This window comes from Heptranchias perlo, chromosome 7, assembly GCF_035084215.1.
Source record: "Heptranchias perlo isolate sHepPer1 chromosome 7, sHepPer1.hap1, whole genome shotgun sequence".
Classification (NCBI taxonomy): domain Eukaryota; kingdom Metazoa; phylum Chordata; class Chondrichthyes; order Hexanchiformes; family Hexanchidae; genus Heptranchias; species Heptranchias perlo.
The window spans coordinates 56648007-56669623 of record NC_090331.1 but is presented as its reverse complement, the minus strand read 5'-3'; the positions used below and the strand labels follow the sequence as shown (position 1 = coordinate 56669623).

Sequence of the window (21617 nt, the reverse complement as noted above, 5' to 3'; positions counted from 1 at the left end):
TATAATGATTTTATCCTTACATTTCTTTTTTATGACTATTTTAAAGGCAATTTTATGCTCATTAAGGGGAGGGATGTTTGTGCTGTGGATGGAATATTTTCCATTTCAAGCTCCTCTACTTAGCATCAAGCACTTCTATAAAGTTCCCCCAACATTATGCCTCAGTCTCAAACTGAAAAGAACATACTTACAACATTTGTGTGATTTTTTAATTTCTCACAATAACTATTTTGTAACCTCTGAGTGAGATTACCAATTTAATACCAATAAGTGGAGTTCTCCGCTGTGGGCCCATGCTTACCAAGAACTGGGTTAAGACTGCCCAACCTCATTTGATGTAGGAGCCCAGCAGACACGGGACTTTTCCATTCACTCAGTCTGGTTTCAATTTGAATCCTGGTTCCAGAGGTGAAAGGAAAATGTCTAATTGAATATATCATTCAACCCTCCAACTTTGCTTGTTAGATTTTCCAAATTATGCTTATCTGTAAAACACACCTTCTCTTAGATAGTTTAAACTACTTCAAAGTAAAAAAAAATGAGTTTAATAATTGTAATGTTCCCTCAAATCTTCCAATTTGTATCTAGAAGCCAACTTGTTTTTAGATGATAGATAACAATAGATTTTTATCTATATTTGTTTATTCTGTCTTCTGTGTTTTATGTGACTGCTTTTGTTGTCTTTGTATTACTAAATACTCATTTGGTCAATTTGTCCTAAAAATAATATTTGAAGTGCTTGAAATTGATAAAAGGACTGAATCTGCACCCATCACTGTTTAAAGAACAGGTTTAGTCATTTCAGAAAAAGGTAGAACATGTGCAGAACCAGCCTATGAATTGTGGTATTTTGAAAAAAATGAGCTAATACCAACACTCTTTTCTCTACTGAACACTACCAGTGCTTAGCTGGTTCATCAGAATTCTTCTTGTTTAACGGTGGTGTCTTTTGTTTTAATGTCAGTAATGTAATGCAATTATGTGTTACGTTGTGTGTTCTTAAAATGTTTGATCCGTTTTACCTTTATCACAAACTGTATAATAGCTGCTATGAGACATTGTTTTTTTTGGGAAGTAATTTTTTTATATTTTAATGGCTTTGCCTATCCCATGAAATACAGGAAATGTATTTGAATATTTGTTTACTGGAAGCCCAAGAAACAAGTATTCATCATGAGTGTAACTATGCTGTAGTCAACTATATGTATTAATATTTTAAGAGAACAAGTATAACTGTAAACATAATTAGACATCACAGCTTTAATATCTCTAGTCACTTTGAAGCAGTTCATATCATGATGATAACATACTGTGTTGTGAATATTTATCTAAGGTCACAGTCATCGTGTAGCTACAGATGTCAGATCAATAGCACAGCATTCAACACTTTGTTTATACTGCCTGACTGAGAATCTGATTTTCTCAGCTTTGTGCTCTCCTCGACATTGTGAATTTTAAATGCATTCAGAGGTGTCCACAATCTCAAAATATTGAAATTAGTTCTACTTCAGTTTCTAAAATCTTCAGAAAATCCAACAGACTCCCTGACCTCTTTTAAAATAGGCTTGAAGCTCCACCAAAGTTATAATCCATACAATGCCAAAGTGAAATAACCTGATATGACCACCTCAAGGTGGCCTCACACCACTTTGCTGCAATCAAAATGTGACCATATAACTGTACCCTAAGATAGCATTGTGGGATATTGAATAATGCTCTTATGAGGTTGTTCCCTCCACCCCACCATTGCAGCTTATGTATAAGTACAGTGATGACAGATTAAGGGGGCGATTTTAACTCCCATCGGGTTTTGGGTGGACCGGGGCACTCCTGCGCCTCCTGGCCCGACAGAGGCCTCTTTGTCCTCCAGATTGCCGCTGACCTAGCGGGAAAGCTTCCATGCTCAGGCTCGAGTTAAAATCCAATCAGGGTCCAATTAATGTAATGGGACCCCGATTTGCATTAATTTATGAGGCTCCCACCTGATTCCGCGGGTGCTTCAGCCAACGGACTGAAGTAAGCAGTTATAAATTGTGGAATGAGGCCGTATGGCTGAACACTTCATTTAAAGGCCCCCCCCCCCCCCCACCCCATTCATGCTAAGCAGGGTGGGTTAAAATTCCCCTCTAATAAATGTGAAAAAGTACTATTTGACTTCAATTTTAAAACTGTGCATGAAGAACTTTTTGGAATTCAGGATTTAAGATTTTGACAGAGAAGCACCTTAGTAAAAAAAAATGCAAAGTTGAAGTGATGCTATATTTTTATTAATTTCTCCTTTAAAAAAAAACAAAAAATAAACATTTGAAGATAGATATCCTGCTTATTTATTATTCTAGGTTGATTTAATAGAGGTATTATTTGATCATCTTTGCATCATCTTTCAGAAACTTAGTTATATTTATTTGCATAGTTCACAAAATAAATGAATATCCATAATATATTGCTTTCTTTCAACATTATGTTTCATCATTCGTTATTGCAGCAGTACAATAAATTATATAATTTTTATAATTTTTTAATAAGATTTCAAAAAGATGTTGGATAATTGTTTACATATTCCTTTGATTTATCCAATTTGTAATTAACCTTTGTTGAGATTTTCTTTCAAATGATTCAAGCAGTCAATTTAATTGCAATGCAGTACTCACTTAAAGGATCTAAAGATCCTTGAAAAATAGCAGTATTATATATATTGTGGTAATTGTGATGTACTGTGTGTGTCTGTCATTTGATGTTACCTATTATCCCATAATGGAAAGTATGGATTGAAATTGAAATCATGTTCTTTAAAGTGGTTGAAGATGACTCGACCATAATTTGGAAAAAAAATCGACCATGTGAATAGTATTAACAGGCACCTTGGGGAAAATTTTAACCTCCCTCTTCTGGCAGAAACCAGGCCGGGGGCAGTTAAAATAATGGCAGCGATTTACCCCCCCGGGATGCGCTCCCACATGATTGGATTTTAACTTGCTGTTTTCAGCAGGTGCGTGGGAGACCGCGGGATCCGGCTTTAAGCATGCAGATCATGCCCTGATGCAGAAGTGCTCCTCCGGGCCTCACAAGCATTGGTTTTATCTGTCAAAATTGTTTATCTTTAATATTCTGCTTTAGTATCTTCTGTGTGATCTAAAACTTTATATTATTGTTAAAGTCCCTGAGGTTATGAAAAGGCATGTGTATGAAGAAGTAACAGAAGTCACTTACGAAGAAAGAAAAAAAATTTCTTCTCTTAAAGGTATATTAAGAAACCTTACATTTGTGGACTATTAACATGCTTTTAATTCTTTCAGTGTTACCAGTGCCATGCTGGTTCTTTTATCTGACTTTATCTTTTGTACTTGTAGTGTTGCATTTTATGTCTTGGCCTGTCTGTTATTATGTTATGGTACTGTTGTGTTGTAAGTGTATGTACTACACACATTAAATGAATACTTAAATGTACAGTTTTAAGCAACAACTTACATTTGTAAAGCAGCTTTAAGGTGCAAAATGTCCCAAAGCACATCTCAGATAGGAGTATGGAAAACAGGCACTGAGCCAAAAGGTAAGGAATAGGAGGGAGTAACCAAAAGGTTGGTTGAGAAGGTGGGTTTTGAGGTGGTCTTGATAGTAGGAGAGAGAGTTCGAGAGGTTTATGGAGGAAATTCTAGAGAGTAGAACCTAGGCGGCTGAAGGTAATCCAACCTCTGGTGGGCCGAAGGGAGGAACAGATGCAAAGACGACTAGAATCAAAGGAATGGAGAATAGTTTAGGTGGGAAGAATATAGGGCTGAAGGGGATTGCAGAGGTGGAACAAGGCTTTGAAGACAAAGACATGGGGGCTGAATTTCCTCAGAGCATCTCTTGGTCCGTCGCCATAACTGTGGTGGAAATTTGGCAGAAACCTCATTACGTGTATAAACGGCGTTTCCGCCGAAGTGGGAGAAACTCTGAAGAAATTCACACGCTTAGATTTTAAATTCAATGCATTTGAATGGGAAATCAGTGTAAATCAGTACGGATAGAGGTGCTGGGTGAGCTGGACTTTGTGCAGGCAGGGTATATGCAGCAGAGTTTTGGACAATTAGCGATTGTGGAGGATGGAGGATGGACGATGGGAGGCCAACAAGGAGAGCTTTGGAGTAGTCGAGTCTGCAGGTGACACAGACATGTATAAGCATGTTTGTGTCATGTTGGGTTGGAGGCAGGCAGTGTTGTGAAGGTGGAATTAAGTGGAGTTTATAATTGAGAGAATGTGGGCCTGAAAATCAGCTCAGCATCAAACTGGGCACCAAGACTGTGAACAGTCTGAACCTTTGTCAAATGGGAATTTCTCCAAGAGATGGTCACTACATTACAATAATTTTAATTTGATTTTCTGACATTTGGTTGATCAAGCCCAATTTTTTTATATTAATTACTGGCCAAGATAATCTGTCTGTAACTATGCAAAATTAGTACCTACCCATAAGAGAAACAATTATTTACTGTTGGTCATATACGATACAACTGTTACTTAGGAACACACTAGTTGAGGCTGCTACAAGAAAATGTATGATACTTTCTAATTTCATTTTGACATCATTTAGGTTCCACATTCAGTTATACTATTTTTTTCTATTTTCTGTCATTCACTTTAGAATTATTTTTATGCTTTACATATTATTTTCAAAATCTGCACAGTATTTCCATTTGGGTTTGTAGAGGCTAATTATATATTGAAGTTAATTTTTAAAGAATTAACAGAAAGAATAGATGTAGGGTAATGTAGTCGATGTATTATACTTGGATTTTCAAAAGGCCTTCGATAAGGTAGTTGATACATGACTAAGCTCAGGGCATATGGAGTCAGGGGACAAATAGCAGAGTGGATAGCAAGCTGACCACAAAACACAACAGAGAGTAGTGGTTAAAGGTAGTTGCTCAGACTTGCGGAAGGTGGGACGTGGTGTTCCACTGGCATTGGTGCTGGGACCACTGTTGTTCACCATTTACATAAACAATTTGCACTTGGTAATCAGAAGTACAATTTCAAAATTTGCAGATGACACAAAATTGAGGGGTATAGTTAATACTGAAAAAGACTGCAACAAAATACAATAATACATTAATACATTTTCAGAATGGGCATGTAACTGGCAAATGAATTTCATTATAGTGTGTGTTGGTACATTTTGGTAGGAGGAATAAGGAGGCCACATACTCCTTGGATAATAAGATTCTAAATGGGGTAGAGGAGCAAAGGGAACTAGGGGTGCAGATTCACAAATCAATAAAGGTAGCAGTGTAGGTTAGCAAGACCATAAAAAATGCCAACAAAGCACTGGGGTTCATTTCTCGAGGAATAGAACAGAATTGAAAAGCAGAGAGGTTATGTTAAACTTGTATAAAACCTCGGTTAGACCACACTTAAAGTACTGTGCACAGTTCTGTTCTCCATATTATAAAAAGGATATAGAGGGACTGGAGAAGATGTAAAAAAAAGACTTACAAAGACGGTACCAGAGCTAAGAGGCCATAACTATTAGGAAAGAGTGAACGCGGTGGGGCTCTTATCTCTAGAAAAGAGAAGAGTGACTTAATGAAGGGGTTTAATAGGATAGACATAGGGAAAATGTTTCCACTTGTGGCGGAGTCCAAAACTAGAGGACACAAATATAAGATAGTCATTTATAAGTCCAATAAGAAATTCAGGAGAAACCTCTTTACCCAGGGAGTAGTTAGAATGTGGAACTTGCTACCACATGGAGTAGTTGAGACAAATAGCATAGATACATTAATGGGGCAGCTAGATAAGTACATGAAGGAGTAAGGAATAGAAGGATATGCAGATAGGGTTAGATGAAGTAGGGTGGGAGGAGGCTCGTGTGGAGCATAAACACCGGCATAGACCAGTTGAGCCAAATGGGCTGTTTCTGTGTTGTAAATTGTATGTAATTTTGTTATATGTAAATTGCTGTGCCATTTAAAAAATATATACTTGTTTTCATTATGATGTTTTGCTCTTGAAAAAATACTTGAATGTGGTTTACAACAGTTTTAATAATGTCTTTAAAGTGCCTGAAGTTGCCAAGAAACTTGTGCCTGAAAGAGTTATTCCAATCACATTTGCAGAAAGCAAAGGGGTTACTCCAGTAAAAGGTACAGAAGTAACAGTAACTTCATCTACATGATCTTATCACATATATTACTAACGGTAACCTTAATGTTCCATGGACTTCATCCAATAACAAGGAGTATGCTTCATTTCCATTCTGTTATCTTTTACATCAAGATCATTGTCTTTGTTTCTTGTTTTTTCATCGTTTTGTACTGTTTTGTTTTGGTGATAATCTCGTCCATTTTTTCTTTTTATATCTTGATTTTTGTACCTGTATTTGTAATAATGTTACTTTATTTTATGTGGTAATATTTGTATCATCTTATACTCTCTTCAAACCTAAACTTCAAAATTTTTGACCTAAAATTCTGAAACTCTAAAATTCTAAAACTTTTTCTTCAAAGTCTCAAAAGCTTTCAAGAAGATTTTACATGAAGAAACTGTTGAACCTGATGAGTCGATTTTAGATGAGGAAATTGTTGAGTCCGATGGGACGATTTTACATGAAGAAACTGTTCAGGCTGACGAGATAAGTTTACCCGAGGAAATTGTTGAGCCTGATGAGAAGATTTTACATGAAGAAATTATTGAAGCTGATGAGACAATTTTATATGAGGAATTTATTGAGTCCGATGAGATGAGTTTACATGAAGAACCTGTACAGGTTGACGAGATAACTTTACCTGAAGAAATTGTTGAGGCCGATGAGAAGATCTTACATGAAGAAATTATTGAAGTCACACCTCCAGAAAAAAAGAAAATTATTGTAGAGAAAGGTAGAGAACTAATTTATTAGAAGATTCTATTCTAAAGCTGCTGCTGCATCTCACAACCAATGGAAATATATATGAAATTTTGATTTTTACATCGTTGCTGTGGGAGTCTCCCTGCTTTGTTCTAATACTGTTGTCTCCAATGTTGATATCCAAATTTCAGGTGTTCCCTAGTTACACTCGCTCTATTCTTACTTGTTTTTTGTTTTACATCATGCTCTAATATTTATTATAGGGTGTAAGAGTTTGTGAATTCAATCACTTTTGGAAATCCCTCACCAAACTTAAGTATTGCCAAACCTAACTAACGAAAAGTACACATAAATAACAGTTACTATTTGCCAGATATGGAATGAACTGTTTCTCCCAGTAGAGACATACCCTACTTACCTCAGTATAGAGAATTTAAAACTGGTTTTCAAAAGCCACGACTTAGAGAACTCTCACGTGTACAAAGGTACTGCTGGAGTTTAACCATCTAAAATTGTGCATCTTAAAATCACAGGGTACTAGAAAGTTTCTTATAGCTTGTCCAGCCAAGACCATCTTACCTGGTAGGGCATTAGCTTGCAGAGTATTCTAGGCTCACTGCATTCATGGGGCTACTTTTTGTTATGTTATCTATAATATTATTTACTGTTGTGTGTACATCTAAAAATGATATGGAACGATTAGCACTCAAAGGTTGTTTGTTAAACCTTTTTAACAAGTTAACAAAGGTTTACTCAAAGGACCTTTGTTAACTTAGGTACTTTCAGAGCATTGTTATATTTACTGTTATTTGAGTGTTACACATGTTTGGTATGATTGTAGTTAGCTGTCAGAGATTTAGAGATTTTGCATTTTAGATCATGCAAACTAAATATTTGAACAAAAATATTTTTTGAAGTGACTCCAATTACCAAGAAGATTGAACCTAAAGGTGATGTTCCAGTCACTGCTCCAGTGAAACAAGACTTGGAACCAGTGGAAGGTACACAAATAAGTGTCACCCATTGCCTTGTGTCACTGCTGCAAAATTCATGAAACATCCTACATTTGAATACCTTTCATTTTCATCACATCTCCTCATTTGCAGATGTCTGCTTCCCACAATTCATTATTTCATGGCATAATTGATGACGCTTGCTTTCGATTTTACTTTGTTCATTTGTTCAACTGTCCCTAATTTTAATTTTGTCACCTGGACATCGTTCTTACAGTCTAATTAGTAATCAGTTTTTATAGTGAAAGGAAAATATTATAGCCGTATATAAGAACTAACTATGATAAATGAAAGTCAAACCCTGATCTATCCAATTATTTTGTTGATTATTTAGGGATGTTAGTTATTATACTCATTTAACATGCTGTACAACTTTACTGTGATTTATTTTTTCCAATTTTATTTTTGTAATTCTCCTGCCCATCTTCTAATAAAGCCATTCTTTCTCAAGGTCAAAATTTGCAGGAATTCTATCAATACCACTGCTTTATTGACCAATCATATGGCATGCATAAGCTGTGCAGGAAAGAATACTTCCCAAACAGTTTTCCTTCCCTCTCACTGATGACCTGGATAAGCTGGCAAATTCATCATCAAGTGGAAGATTGGAAAGGAAATGCTTGTCAAAACTTCACTATTGCAGAATTGTAGTTGATGGTTCAGTACGCTAGTGCTGTAACTACTAAATCATGGGACAGCTTTCCAAGAATTTTAAAATATTTTTGATATTGCTAGGGACAACATTCCATATAATTATGCATTTTCACATTTGACTTTCATGGTAACACAATTTTTCACATTGTTTCTAAAGCACCTGAAGCTGAAGAAGTTCCTATTACTACAGTTCCTGTTACTGCTCCAGGACCAGTCAAGAAACCCCTTAAAGGTACAATTTATCAAAGCAGCTTGAAACTTTACTTATTATTATACATTGTAAAATACCTAACTGTATAATATGTTAATGTACAATTTCTGTTTGTTTTTTTCTGAGTGTTAAATTTAAAGTTGTGCAGAATTTAAGTCCACAGGTTTCTCAATGTTGTGTACTGATTGTATCAAATTGTTTCTTCAGTCTATTTAAAAAGCTACAATTTATGTAACTTGCCTGCTGTGATTCCTTCTGTTAATGTGTTTATTTGGAAATTTTGCTGTCTATGGAAATGTTTTTCAGTGTGTTTTAATTTGGTGAACACTAGTGTAGTTTAGAGAGTATGACATTGTTTTGTTTTGTTTTGATGTTAGACTGTTCTTTTACGGAATTACAAAAGTCCTTGTTTATTTGTCACTAAATGAAATATGAAACCTTTATAGCTGCAGAACAATCCAAGGCACCTTTGAAACTAAAACCTACAGTCAAAGTTCCAAAAGAAATAGTAGAAGATATTGTAGAAATTCCAGCACTGAAGAAAAGTAGTAAGGTTCCCAAGGAAGAGACAGATGAAGAAGAGGGTATTATATTAAAGAAGTTTGATAGATCCCCTGAAGAAGAAGACAATGACATAGGGTTAAAACTCAGGAAACCTGCTGAAAGCCCTAAGGAAATGGAAGCTGACAAAGGACCGGATATAACCTTAAAAGAGAAAGAAACAGAAAGAGAAATAATATTACAGATGGTTGATAAGATTCCTAAAATAGACAAAGATAAGGGGAAAAGTGTAATACTAAAGAAACCAGATAAAATCTCTATTGAACAAGATGATGCATATAAAATATTACCAAAAAAGATTAGTAAAGTATTACCTGAAAAAGTAGAAAAAGAGCCAGGTATACTACTTAAGAAACCTGATAAGATCCACAAACAAGAGGAAGAAGCAGAAAAAGTACTATTAAGAAAGTTTGATACAGTTCCTACAGAAGAAGCCATAAAAGAAAAAGACATAATGTCAAGGAAAGATAGTAAGATATCCAGTGATGAAGAAGATAGAGAAAAGCAAATAATATTGGAAAAGTTTAGTGAAGTTCCTAAAGCTGACAAAGATAAGGAAAAGATTGTGCCCCTAACCAGATCGGCAACGGTTCCTATGAAGGTAGGAGACAGGGAAAAAGTATCAGTAAAGGAGGCTGAAGTTCCTGGTGTAGAGAAAGATAAGGAAAACATCTTTCCATTGAAAAAGCCTGGTAAAAGCTCTAAGGAACAGGAAGATGAAGAAAAGCATTTGATACTGAGAAAAGGTAGTACACTTCCTAAGCCTGATGTGGAAAAAAGAGAACACCCTAGTATCAAGAAAGTTGACCTTTCCAAACCTGTTCATGAAAAACCAAGGGTTGCGCCACCTGCTGAAGAAGGAAAACACAAAGGTATAGAAATTTATCCAATAGAAAGAGTACCCAGGGAAGCTGTTTTAGAAAAGCCTGCATCAAAAACAGTACCAGGAGAAGTTGCTGCAGAAGAGGCTGATGTTCCCAAGGCAATACATGAAAAGAAAATGGTATCCTCTAAAGAAAAACCTCATGAGACAACTTTAAAAATTGGTAAAGGGAAAATTCCAGTTTCAAAAGAAGAACAGGAAACAGTTCTCCTGAAAAAAATTCCTTCAAAGGGAAATGCATTGGAAGAAAAAGAGCCACAGAAGATTCATAAAATACTTGAAAGGGATGTGGCAGTTTCTAAAGAAAAAAAACAAGATACACCTACTAAAATTCACAAAGAGAAAACATCAGGCTTACAAGAACAGGAACCAGTGAAGTTAGAAAAAGTCCCCTCAAAAGATATTACATTCGAAGAAAAAGAATCACAGAAAATACAGAAAGTTCCTGAAAAGACATTGGTGACCCCTAGAGAGAAACGTGATGAAGCACATCTTAAAATTGGAAAAGGGAAAGTGCCAGTTTTGGAAGAACAAAAGGATCATATTGAGCTGAAGAAAATTCCTTCAAAAGAAGTTATGGTAGAAGAAAAGCCACAAAAAGCACCTGTAAAGAAAGTACTAACCCCCAGAGATATACCTGATGCTGCACCTCTTAAAATTGGCAAGGGAAAAGTGCCAGTTTTGGAAGAACAAAAGGATCGTATTGAGCTGAAGAAAGTTCCTTCAAAAGAAGTTGCAGTGGAAGAAAAGCCACAAAAAGCACCTGTAAAGAAAGTACTAACCCCCAGAGATATACCTGATGCTGCACCTCTTAAAATTGGCAAGGGAAAAGTGCCAGTTTTGGAAGAACAAAAGGATCGTATTGAGCTGAAGAAAGTTCCTTCAAAAGAAGTTGCAGTGGAAGAAAAGCCACAGAAAATACCTGTAAAGAAAGTACTAACCCCCAGAGATATACCTGATGCTGCACCTCTTAAAATTGGCAAGGGAAAAGTGCCAGTTTTGGAAGAACAAAAGGATCGTATTGAGCTGAAGAAAGTTCCTTCAAAAGAAGTTGCAGTGGAAGAAAAGCCACAGAAAATACCTGTAAAGAAAGTACTAACCCCCAGAGATATACCTGATGCTGCACCTCTTAAAATTGGCAAAGGAAAAGTGCCAGTTTTGGAAGAACAAAAGGATCGTATTGAGCTGAAGAAAGTTCCTTCAAAAGAAGTTGCAGTGGAAGAAAAGCCACAGAAAATACCTGTAAAGAAAGTACTAACCCCCAGAGATATACCTGATGCTGCACCTCTTAAAATTGGCAAGGGAAAAGTGCCAGTTTTGGAAGAACAAAAGGATCATATTGAGCTGAAGAAAGTTCCTTCAAAAGAAGTTGCAGTGGAAGAAAAGCTACAGAAAATACCTGTAAAGAAAGTACTAACCCCCAGAGATATACCTGATGCTGCACCTCTTAAAATTGGCAAGGGAAAAGTGCCAGTTTTGGAAGAACAAAAGGATCGTATTGAGCTGAAGAAAGTTCCTTCAAAAGAAGTTGCAGTGGAAGAAAAGCCACAGAAAATACCTGTAAAGAAAGTACTAACCCCCAGAGATGCTACACATCTTAAAGCTGGCAAGGGAAAAGTGCCAATTGTGGGAAAAGAACGGGAAATAGTACAAGTGAAAAAAGTTTCCTCTGAAAGAATCTCACCAGAAGAAGAATATGAAGAAGAATACAAAGACCAGGAAGTAGAATCAGAAGAAATGTCAATAGAATTACAGGATAGGGAAGACTGGGAATCGGAGCTAACTGAAGAAGGGGAGGAATATGGCTCATCTGCTGATTGGGAGTTTGAAGATGATGAAGAACTGCTTGAGGGTGTAGTTGAGACTCCTTCAAAGCCGTACAAACGACGAGGTGAGATGGCTGCTGCACATCTACCAAACTGATTGTTCATTTCTTGTGCTTTGGAAAATGGATCCGTGTTCCTTGATGTTGTGTATGTTCATCTTTGTCAACCGTCTTTGTTTCTCCTAGCAATGCAGCTTGTGATTGTGTGCATGAAGTACCATGTTTGTCAAAAGTGTAAGGTCTAAAATTCATGTCTGTTGCTTGTGTTTTATCCATGTAGTCCTATGTTTCCCAAGGAAAAACTGTCTTAATTTGCTTTGGTGTTTGCTGTTAACAGAACTAAGGGTGATTTAAAATCATTTTTCATATATATCATTGAAGGCAGAGAATTCAATAAACCTTACAAATTGCCTGGTTTCATATTTTCCTCATTCTAAACTAATACGTCTTTTTCTTCATTTTAAATCCCCTCTGGCCGCATGAGTAAACCTTTGTTTAGGATATTAAACCAGTGGTAGTGCCACTTTGGATTTTTTTTGTGTGTATATATATATATATATATATATATATAGCTATCTATATGTAAATATATTTTTGCATTTAAATGCAATACACTTTTCTAGCCTCATTGTTTTCACCCTCGGGTTATTACAGAAGCAGTTTAACATATAATGATTTGGCAGGATAGTCATGACATGCCAATAATTATGTTACTATCTCACTACAGATGCTAAGGCACCAACTGATGAAGCCGGCAGGGGTAGAGGCATGCTAAGAGGTGAGAGGGGCTATCAAGCACATAGTGGCAGCTATGAATCCATGCATGATTGTACACATTTATACTTGTTCCTCAAGCACTACGGAACATGCAATAGTATTCCAACGTACCACATCTACAGTTAAATGAATTATATTGCTATCTAAAGCACCCTATTTAAATTTCACTCATTATTAGTGAAAAAATCCATTAAATGCTATGATACATTTCAGTTATTTTAGAATTTAATAAGTCAAATCAATTTGCATGGCCTTCCAATTACAGTAATGATTGTTGGCTGCATAGACTGGATAGTAAACCATGGATTTATATTATGTTGCTTAATTTTGCATGAACTGCCCTCTCTTTGTATGCTTGCAGCTCCATAAAGCAACAAATGGAGTTCAAATAATCCTATTACTTGAGCACGAATAATCTATTTGTGTACTGCATCTGTATATTTGCTGCAAATGATGTGGCGTGGGAGAACTTAGCCTGAAAACTAAATGGAAGGAATGCCTACTATGTTTCCATGTACATAGTTAGGTTGTGATCACCTTACTAAAATCTAATATTTTAATGCATGCATTTTCCTCTATTTGTGTGCAAAATACAGTGTTTTCAGCTGCACAGAATAGTTACTACTTGAATTTACTTGTGCTGCCTGAGAACTATGATTACGAATCACTGATACTCCTTGGTGAATGGCGAATATATCCGTACTGAAACTATAGTGGCTGTATATGGTGTAAATCTTATCACCTGAAATCATTATCGCATGATGGAATGCATAGACTTTGAATGATGGGCTTCCATGCACCAATTTACCTCAGAGAAGAACCAAAACCAAGTTTGCAGAGTTTGGTCTCTTCTTGGTCAGTCAGTTTCATTGCTCTGCTTGCATCGCCGTCGTTTTTTTACCAACTGAAAGTGGCACGTGGCATCTAAGTGTCTGGTTCGCATCAAACCATCTTCAGAAGCATGCAAAAAAAGAAACAAATAAAATCCAATGTATTTATGTTCAACTCTGAATTTTAGCGAGAAAGACACCATCGCCTGGAGAAGGAGACAAGAAGCCAATTAAACCTGGTGCAGGGAGGCCACCCTCAGAGGAGCCACCTTTTGCAGGGTTCCAGCTCAAAGCAGTCCCGCTGAAATTTGTCAAAGAGCTAAAAGATATCGTGCTGGAGGAAGCGGAGTCTGTAGGTTCTTCCGCCGTCTTCGAATGCCAGATCTCCCCGTCTACAGCACAAACATCTTGGATGAAGGATGGAAGCACTGTGAGAGAAAGTCCCAAATACAAATTTACCGCTGATGGCAAAGATAGAAAGTTGCATATCATTGATGTGCAGCTTTCAGATACTGGTGAATATGTCTGTGTAGGCCGCCTCGGCAAGCAGGAAAAGACGTCTACAGCAAAACTAATTGTTCAAGGTATTTTGCATTCCTGTCTGAGGTATTGCACGGCGCAAGCCAAGAACAAGACTGCACGTTGTATTAAAATAGCTGCAACTTTGGAATCCTGCTGAAAGATATAGTTCTTTTCTCAGTCTAATTATTAAGCTCAAATAGTCAGTTACATACTGTTGCCATGTTATTGCACAAGGCTTCATCAATTCAGTGTAATCCAAATCACTAGATTTGAAATATTAGATGTGACAAAAGGCTTTTGAACGCTTTGTATAAAATGCACACTTTGTTTTATTATAGAAAGTTAATTGCTATTTTCCCTAAAATGTTTTAGAACTACCAGTGGCATTCTTTAAAACGTTGGAAGAGGAAACCACCATCTTCAAAGGACAGCCCCTATATCTGTTCTGTGAGCTGACCAAAGACAAAGAAGTGATTTGGAAGAAGGATGGTGTACCTATTACAGACGAACTTGACAAATACGCAATTAGTGTCATCGGGTTGCAGCACTCCTTAACTATCACAAATTCAGATTTTGATGATGCTGGAGTGTATTCTGTTGAGACTGGTGACATAAGATGCGAGGGAAAAGTTAATGTACAAGGTTTGTATATATGAACGATCTTGTATATTTGAAGCAGCAGGAAATGAGGATTTAAGGATTGGTTTTAGTTTGGTATATTTTTATCCATTATAGAGATTGTAAGGAAGTGGTTTGTTAAACCTGTTCGGGATCAGCGGGTCAAACAAAAAGAAACTGCCGTCTTCGAATGTGAAATTGCAAAAGACACTCCAAATTTCAAATGGTTCAAAGGTAATGAGGAGATTCCAATGGAACCCACTGCAAAAACTGAAATTAAGAAAGTTGGCAAAATTCTTACTCTGATTGTGAAGGATGCAACTCCAGAAGATATTGGTGAATACACAGTGGAGGTGGAAGGACAGGCTTCTACAGCCAATCTGATTGTTGATGGTAAGTTTTCCATTACTTGTAGAAATGTGCATCCCACTTGCTCTTCCACATCTGTATAATATTAATAATTTTGGGTAGGCACGCACTTCCTGTCCACAAATCGTAATTCCTATTGTCACAATTTTTCGTCACCTGCCAGCATCGCCCATTGTAAATTGCTATGTCAGCATTTCCCATTCAACTTTCATGTATGGACTAAAATAATGTAGTAGCAGGCTCTGACCACTAGTGCCTTTTTGGAGCCAGGTCCTTAAGTCTCTATCTTATATATCAACTGACCTGTGGGCAACACCACAGGCAAGTTACTACTTTAATATAATGATTCCTGTGTTTATCAACATGAAATAGAAAGCTCTGACAGATTATTTTGATATATTCCAATTATAGAATTAAATAATTTTACATCACAGAAGAGGGCCATTGGGCCCATCCACTTAGTTCTAATTCCCTACCCTTTCTCCATAATCTTTTAAATCTTAAAAATATTTATCCACTTCCCTTTTCAAAGATATTATGGATTCTGCTTCCATCACTTTTTCTGGTAGGGTATTCCTACCCTAACAACCCTATACGTGAAAAAAAATCCTCCTACCTCTCCCTTTGTTCTTTCGCTGATAATCTTAAATTTATGCCCTCTAGTTACTGACTCATTGATCAGTGGAAATAGTTTGTCTCAATTTACATTATCAAAACCCCCTCATAATTTTGAACAATTCTATCAGATCTCCCCTTAACCTTTGTTATTCTAATGAAAGGAGCCTTAGTTTCTATGATCTCTCCTCATAATTAAATTCCAAAATTGAACTTCCACTTAGAGCAAATTTTCTCCATATAAAGATTTCAGTTGCAGACTACAGACTGACGCTAAGGAAGTTAAGATCACTTTGATATGGGGAGAAAAAGCTAACTAAACAATTTTAAATCTGCTGTTTCTTAATAAATGTTTCAGTTTGAGAATCAGTTTATAACCCGACAGCTGTAAATCCTACTGCCAGCAAGAATTTCTTGGCAAATTGAACTTGCTTTTAGGAAGATTTACCTTGCGACTTACAATTTTTAATTTCTTCCAGTTCTGACGAAAGGTCATCAACCTGAAACGTTAACTCTGTTTCTCTCTCCACAATTGCTGCCTGACCTGCTGAGCATTTCCAGCATTTTCTGTTCTTATTACAATTTTTACTGACTGTTATTTTATAGTAATCAGTTGTTATTTGATAAAACATGTAATGATTATGACACAATCTTTCATCCTTCAGTGTGGATGCAATGCATCAACTACATGGATTGCCCTGACCATCAGTATCCTTCTCTGCTATTTGTAAAATAATTCAAGAAATTACAACATGCAAGCAGGCCATTCAACCCAATCAGTCCATGCTGATGTTTATCCTCCACGTGAACAGTAGTCCTACTGTATTCCCATGTAATCCCATGTACTTGTTCAGTTCCCATTTCTCTTTATTCCTATTTCATCAGCCACCTATTTAATCTATTCTGAAGTGTTCACATGGTCTCTGCTTCAATCACTAACTCTTGTAGTGCATTCCACAGCTTCAAAACCTTCTCCTGCTCTATGTTATAAATCTCTTACATTTATATTCATGTTCCCTTGTTCTAGACCCTTCGATTCTGTCCCATCCCTTCATAATTTTGTACCTCTCTATCAAATCATCCCTTAATCCCTAATGAAAACAGCCCCAGTTTTTCAAGTCTTTCTTCATATTTATATTTCCTCATAACAGGCAGCATCCTAGTGAATCAGCACTGTACCCTCTCTATTGCCTCAACATCCTTCTTGTAATGTGGAGCCCAAAACTGCGTGCAGTACTCCGACTGTGGTCTTACTAAGATTTTATATAAATTCACCGTTACATCTCGACTTTTATATTCTATACTTCCTGCCTTAAAACCCAGCATTCCATTAGCTTTTTATGGCCTTATCCATGAGGCGCTGCTTTTAATGTCTTGTGACTGTAAACCGGAAAATCCCTCTGCACTTCCACGTCATCCAGCTTTCTCCCATTCAAAGTATAATTTTTGTTTTAGTCAAAATGTACCAACTCACATTTACTGATATTGAATTCCATCTGCCACTTTTTTGCCATTCCACCATCTTATCAACATCCCCTTGTAGCTTCCTTTGGTCCTCAGAATTATTTACTATGCCTCTCATTTTGGTATCTTCTGCAAATCTGAACACCACTCCCACTAGCCCTTTTTCCAAATCGATGACGTACACAGTGAACAGAAGCGGTCCTAGAACAGATCCTGTGGGACACCACTAACTACTTCCAACCACTTTGAGAAATTCCTCCCTTTTAATCAGTTTGTAATCCAATTTGCCACCTTCTTCTTAGTTCCATGCCCCTTAATCTTCTGTAATCGTCTCCTAAGTCCATGTATACCACATCCACTGCATTTCTCCCATCCACCATATCTGTCACCTCCTCAAAGAATGAAAGGCATTCAGGTGATCTCCACTGTGTATATGTTGAGATGCATATAGAGATTTCAAGGCTGTAATCTAATCTTGGAGTTGAGATGATAGTTATAAACCAGATATACGTTGCTCTGGCAGTGTACCCCACCCAAACCCCTCATTGAGATTGTTGCCTTGTAGTCACTTTTCATTTGTAGTACAGTACCAATAAAAAACCAGTGGGATGGTATGCCGATACAGAGATGGAATTTTAAGTGTAAAGTTGAAGTATTATTGATTAAATGAATAATAACCTACCGAAGGAAAGTATGATTTTCCATCCACCCATTGACCTAACTCATAACCTGTAGGGCACTTTATGTTTACTGCGCTGTGTACAAAAAAACAGAATGCATAGGTTAAGAGCTTCCCTTTTTAAGATTATTCTAATTACTTCTATGTTAAGTTTCATAAAGAGACCATGAAATAAAGTCCTGGTGTGATCTGAAATTATAATAAAAGAAATATGCATGGCACAAGCCAGTGTCCATTGTATGTTTTCCAAAAAAAAGTAGAAGATTATACGAATCAGGAATTCATGATCAAGAAAATCTTATGTAGATTTTGCAGGTCTGCTTGAACAGGAATGCTTTCAGCATTCTACTCTAATGGGAACATGACATTTAATGTTGCCTTTTCAGAACGGGAGATAGACATACTTTCAGAACTGCAGAGTGTGGACGTGTATGAGAAGGAAACAGCCACCTTTGAAACCGAGATTTCTCGAGATGTTCCAGTTGAGTGGAAGCTCAAGGGAGAGATCCTACGCCCATCACCTGTGAGCTTTGTTTCAAATCTACAATTGTTACAGTAAAATATGTATTGCTGTTTTGTTTAAAACCCTAAATTATGATTTTTTAAAAATTTTGCAGACCTGTGAAATGAAAGCAGAAGGTGCAAAACGTTTCTTGATCCTACACGATGTCAAACTGGATCAAGCTGGTGAAGTTGACTTCAAGGCAGGCAATGCCACATCCATTGCTTACTTGAGAGTGAAAGGTAACTAATAAACTTGAAGGAAATATTCTGTGTGTTTTTTTTATGACGACAAAGGGTGAGGAATTTTAAAGAAAACGGGACAAAGATATAGTTTGTTTTTCTTAATTTAGCTTTCACTAAAATGTAATATTGTTTACAGAAATTGGACTTGACTTTGCGGTGCCTCTGAAAGATGTGACTGTTCCAGAAAAACATCAGGCACGGTTTGAATGTGTACTTAACAAGGAGGTTCCCAAAATTCTGTGGTTGAAAGGTACCGACATACTTAAGGCTGGTGATAAGTTTGATTTAGTTGCTGATGGAAAGAAGCACATTCTTGTTATCAATAAATCAAACTTTGATGACGAAGGAGATTACACCGCTGAAATTGAAGGCAAGACATCAACTGCAAAACTGACTGTAACTGGTAGGTTTTTTTATTACATACATTCATGGTTAAACTATACTGGTTTAATGTTGTGTTGGTAACATTTAATTGATTTAACCACTTTTTTGCTTATGGTTTGGCATTGTGAAAAAATGTTTGTGAAGTCCTGTTCAAATATATGGAGGTAGTTAATTATTTCATTGTGTACGGCCATCTGAGCTTTTGTTTTTCTGAAGCACTGGGCTAAGTATACAATTAAAGATGGGGATCTTGTCATACCAAATGTGCCATACATATTAAATTAAAGACTGACTTGGGCCCTTTGGGAGCTGCCTTCCCCTAAAGCCAGGCTGTACTCTGTAGATCACAAAATCGTTAGGCATCTTACAAATTACTAAAATAAAGAAAGAACTTGTATTTATATAGCACCTTACACGACCTCAGGATGCCCCAAAGCATTTTATAGCCTATTAAATACTTTTGAAGTGTAGTCACTGTTATAATGTGGTGAAATGTGACAGCCAATTTGCGCACAGCAAGGTCCCACAATCAGCAATGAGATTATGACCAGATATTCTGTTTTAGTGATGTTAGTTGAGAGAGAAATATTGGCCAGAACACCGGGGAAAAGTCCCCCGCTTCGAATAGTGCCATGGGATCGTTTACGTCCACCTCAGAGGGCAGACAAGACCTCGGTTTGAAGTCTAATCCAAAAGACAGCACCTCCGACAGTGCAGCACTCTCTCAATGCTGCACTGAAGTATCAGCCTAGATCATGTGCTCAAATCTCTGGAGTGGAGCTTGAACCCACGACCTTCTGACTCAGAGACTGACATCTAATAGTTTTTATATAATTTTTCAACATTTAAAATAAATGCAGATTTCAATTGATTAGTTAATTAGATGATCTTGAACTGATGTAATGTTAATTGCTCCATATGTTACTTCATATTTCAGGTATGAGGTTGAAGTTCATTACACCACTAAAAGATCAGACAGTCAAAGAAGGTAACACAGCTCATTTTGAAATCGAGCTATCACATGAAAATCTCCCAGTGATTTGGTACCGAAATGAAACGAAATTTCACCCAAGCAGAACTGTCCTGGTCTCTAGTGATGGGAAGAAGCACGTATTAGAAATTAAAGAAGCAACTCTTGATGATACATGTCAGATACGGGCAGAAGTTGCTCAGCTATCCACAAAATGTAACCTGAATGTCCTAGGTAAGGATTAAGTAAAACAATTGTTTTGAAGTCATAGAATAGAATCATAGAAAATTTATGGCACAGAAGGAGGCCATTCGGCCCATCGTGTCCACACCGGCCGAAAATGAGCAACCCAGCCTAATCCTACTTTCCAGCACTTGGTCCATAGCCTTGTAATTACTGCACTTCAGGTGCACATCTGGGCACTTTTTAAATGAGTTGAGGGTTTCTGCCTCTACCACCCTTTCAGACAGTGAGTTCCAGACCCCCACCATCCTCTGGGTGAAAAATCTTTTCCTCAGCTCCCCTCTAATCCTTCTACCAATCTCTTTAAATCTATGCCCCCTGGTTATTGACCTCTCTGCTAAGGGAAATAAGTCCTTCCTATCCACTCTATCTAGGCCCCTCATAATTTTGTACACCTCAAATAAACCACCCCTCAGCCTCCTCTGTTCCAAAGTAAACAACCCCAGTCTATCCAATCTTTCCTCATAGCTAAAATTCTCCAGTCCTGGCAACATCCTCGTAAATCTCCTCTGCACCCTCTCTAGTGCAATTACATCCTTCCTGTAATATGGTGACCAAAACTGTACACCGTATTCAAGCAGTGGCCTAACCAGTGTTTTATACAGTTCTAGCATAACCTTCCTGCTCTTATATTCGATGCCTCGGCTAATAAAAAGAAAGTATTCCATATATCTTCTTAACCACCTTATCTACCTGTCCTGCTTCCTTCAGTGATCTGTGGACATGCACTCCAAGGTCCCTCACTTCCTCTATACCTTTCAGTATCCTCCCATTTATTGTATACTCCCTTGCCTTGTTTGCCCTCCCCAAATCTATTACCTCACACTTCATAGGAAGATAGGAACATAGGAACAGGAGTAGGCCATTCAGCCCCTCGTGCCTGCTCCGCCATATGATAAGATCCTGGCTGATCTGTGATCTAGCTCCATATACCTGCCTTTGGCCCATATCCCTTAATACCTTTGGTTGCCAAAAAGCTATCTATCTCACATTTAAATTTAGCAATTGAGCTAGTATCAATTGCCGTTTGTGGAAGAAAGTTCCAAACTTCTACCACCCTTTGTGTGGATGTTCCAAACTTCTACCACCCTTTCTCTGGATTGAACTCCATTTGCCACTTTTCTGCTCACCTGACCAGTCCATTGATATCTTCCTGCAGCTTTCCTTCTCACTATCAACCACACGGCCAATTTTTGTATCATCTGCAAACTTCTCAATCATGGCCCCAATATTTAAGTCCAAATCATTAATATATGTCACAAAAAGCAAGGGACCTAGAACTGAGCCCTGCGGAACCCCACTGAAAACAGCCTTTTCCTATCACTGAGCCAATTTTGGATCCAACTTGCCACTCTCCCTTGGATCCCATGGGCTTGTACTTTTTTGACCAGTCTGCCATGTGGGACCTTGTCAAAAGCCTTG

General features: G+C 37.3%; 1 protein-coding gene across 16 annotated transcripts in view; it reads left to right on the top strand.

Moving 5' to 3' along the window:
* The window catches only part of ttn.2 (titin, tandem duplicate 2), a 373025-nt gene that overhangs the window by 217813 nt on the left and 133595 nt on the right, over nt 1-21617 (top strand). For 13 of the 16 annotated variants that reach the window (XM_067987638.1, XM_067987650.1, XM_067987647.1 and 10 more), the window contains 11 exons: nt 7748-7831; nt 8655-8729; nt 9155-12043; nt 12705-12755; nt 13773-14168; nt 14479-14748; nt 14842-15117; nt 18238-18374; nt 18469-18595; nt 18735-19001; nt 19920-20186. In XM_067987638.1, coding sequence (XP_067843739.1) covers nt 7748-7831; nt 8655-8729; nt 9155-12043; nt 12705-12755; nt 13773-14168; nt 14479-14748; nt 14842-15117; nt 18238-18374; nt 18469-18595; nt 18735-19001; nt 19920-20186 — 4839 coding nt within the window. The remainder of the gene's footprint in view (nt 1-7747; nt 7832-8654; nt 8730-9154; nt 12044-12704; nt 12756-13772; nt 14169-14478; nt 14749-14841; nt 15118-18237; nt 18375-18468; nt 18596-18734; nt 19002-19919; nt 20187-21617) is intronic. The other 3 variants (XM_067987635.1, XM_067987645.1, XM_067987646.1) reach the window with 3 other exon arrangements.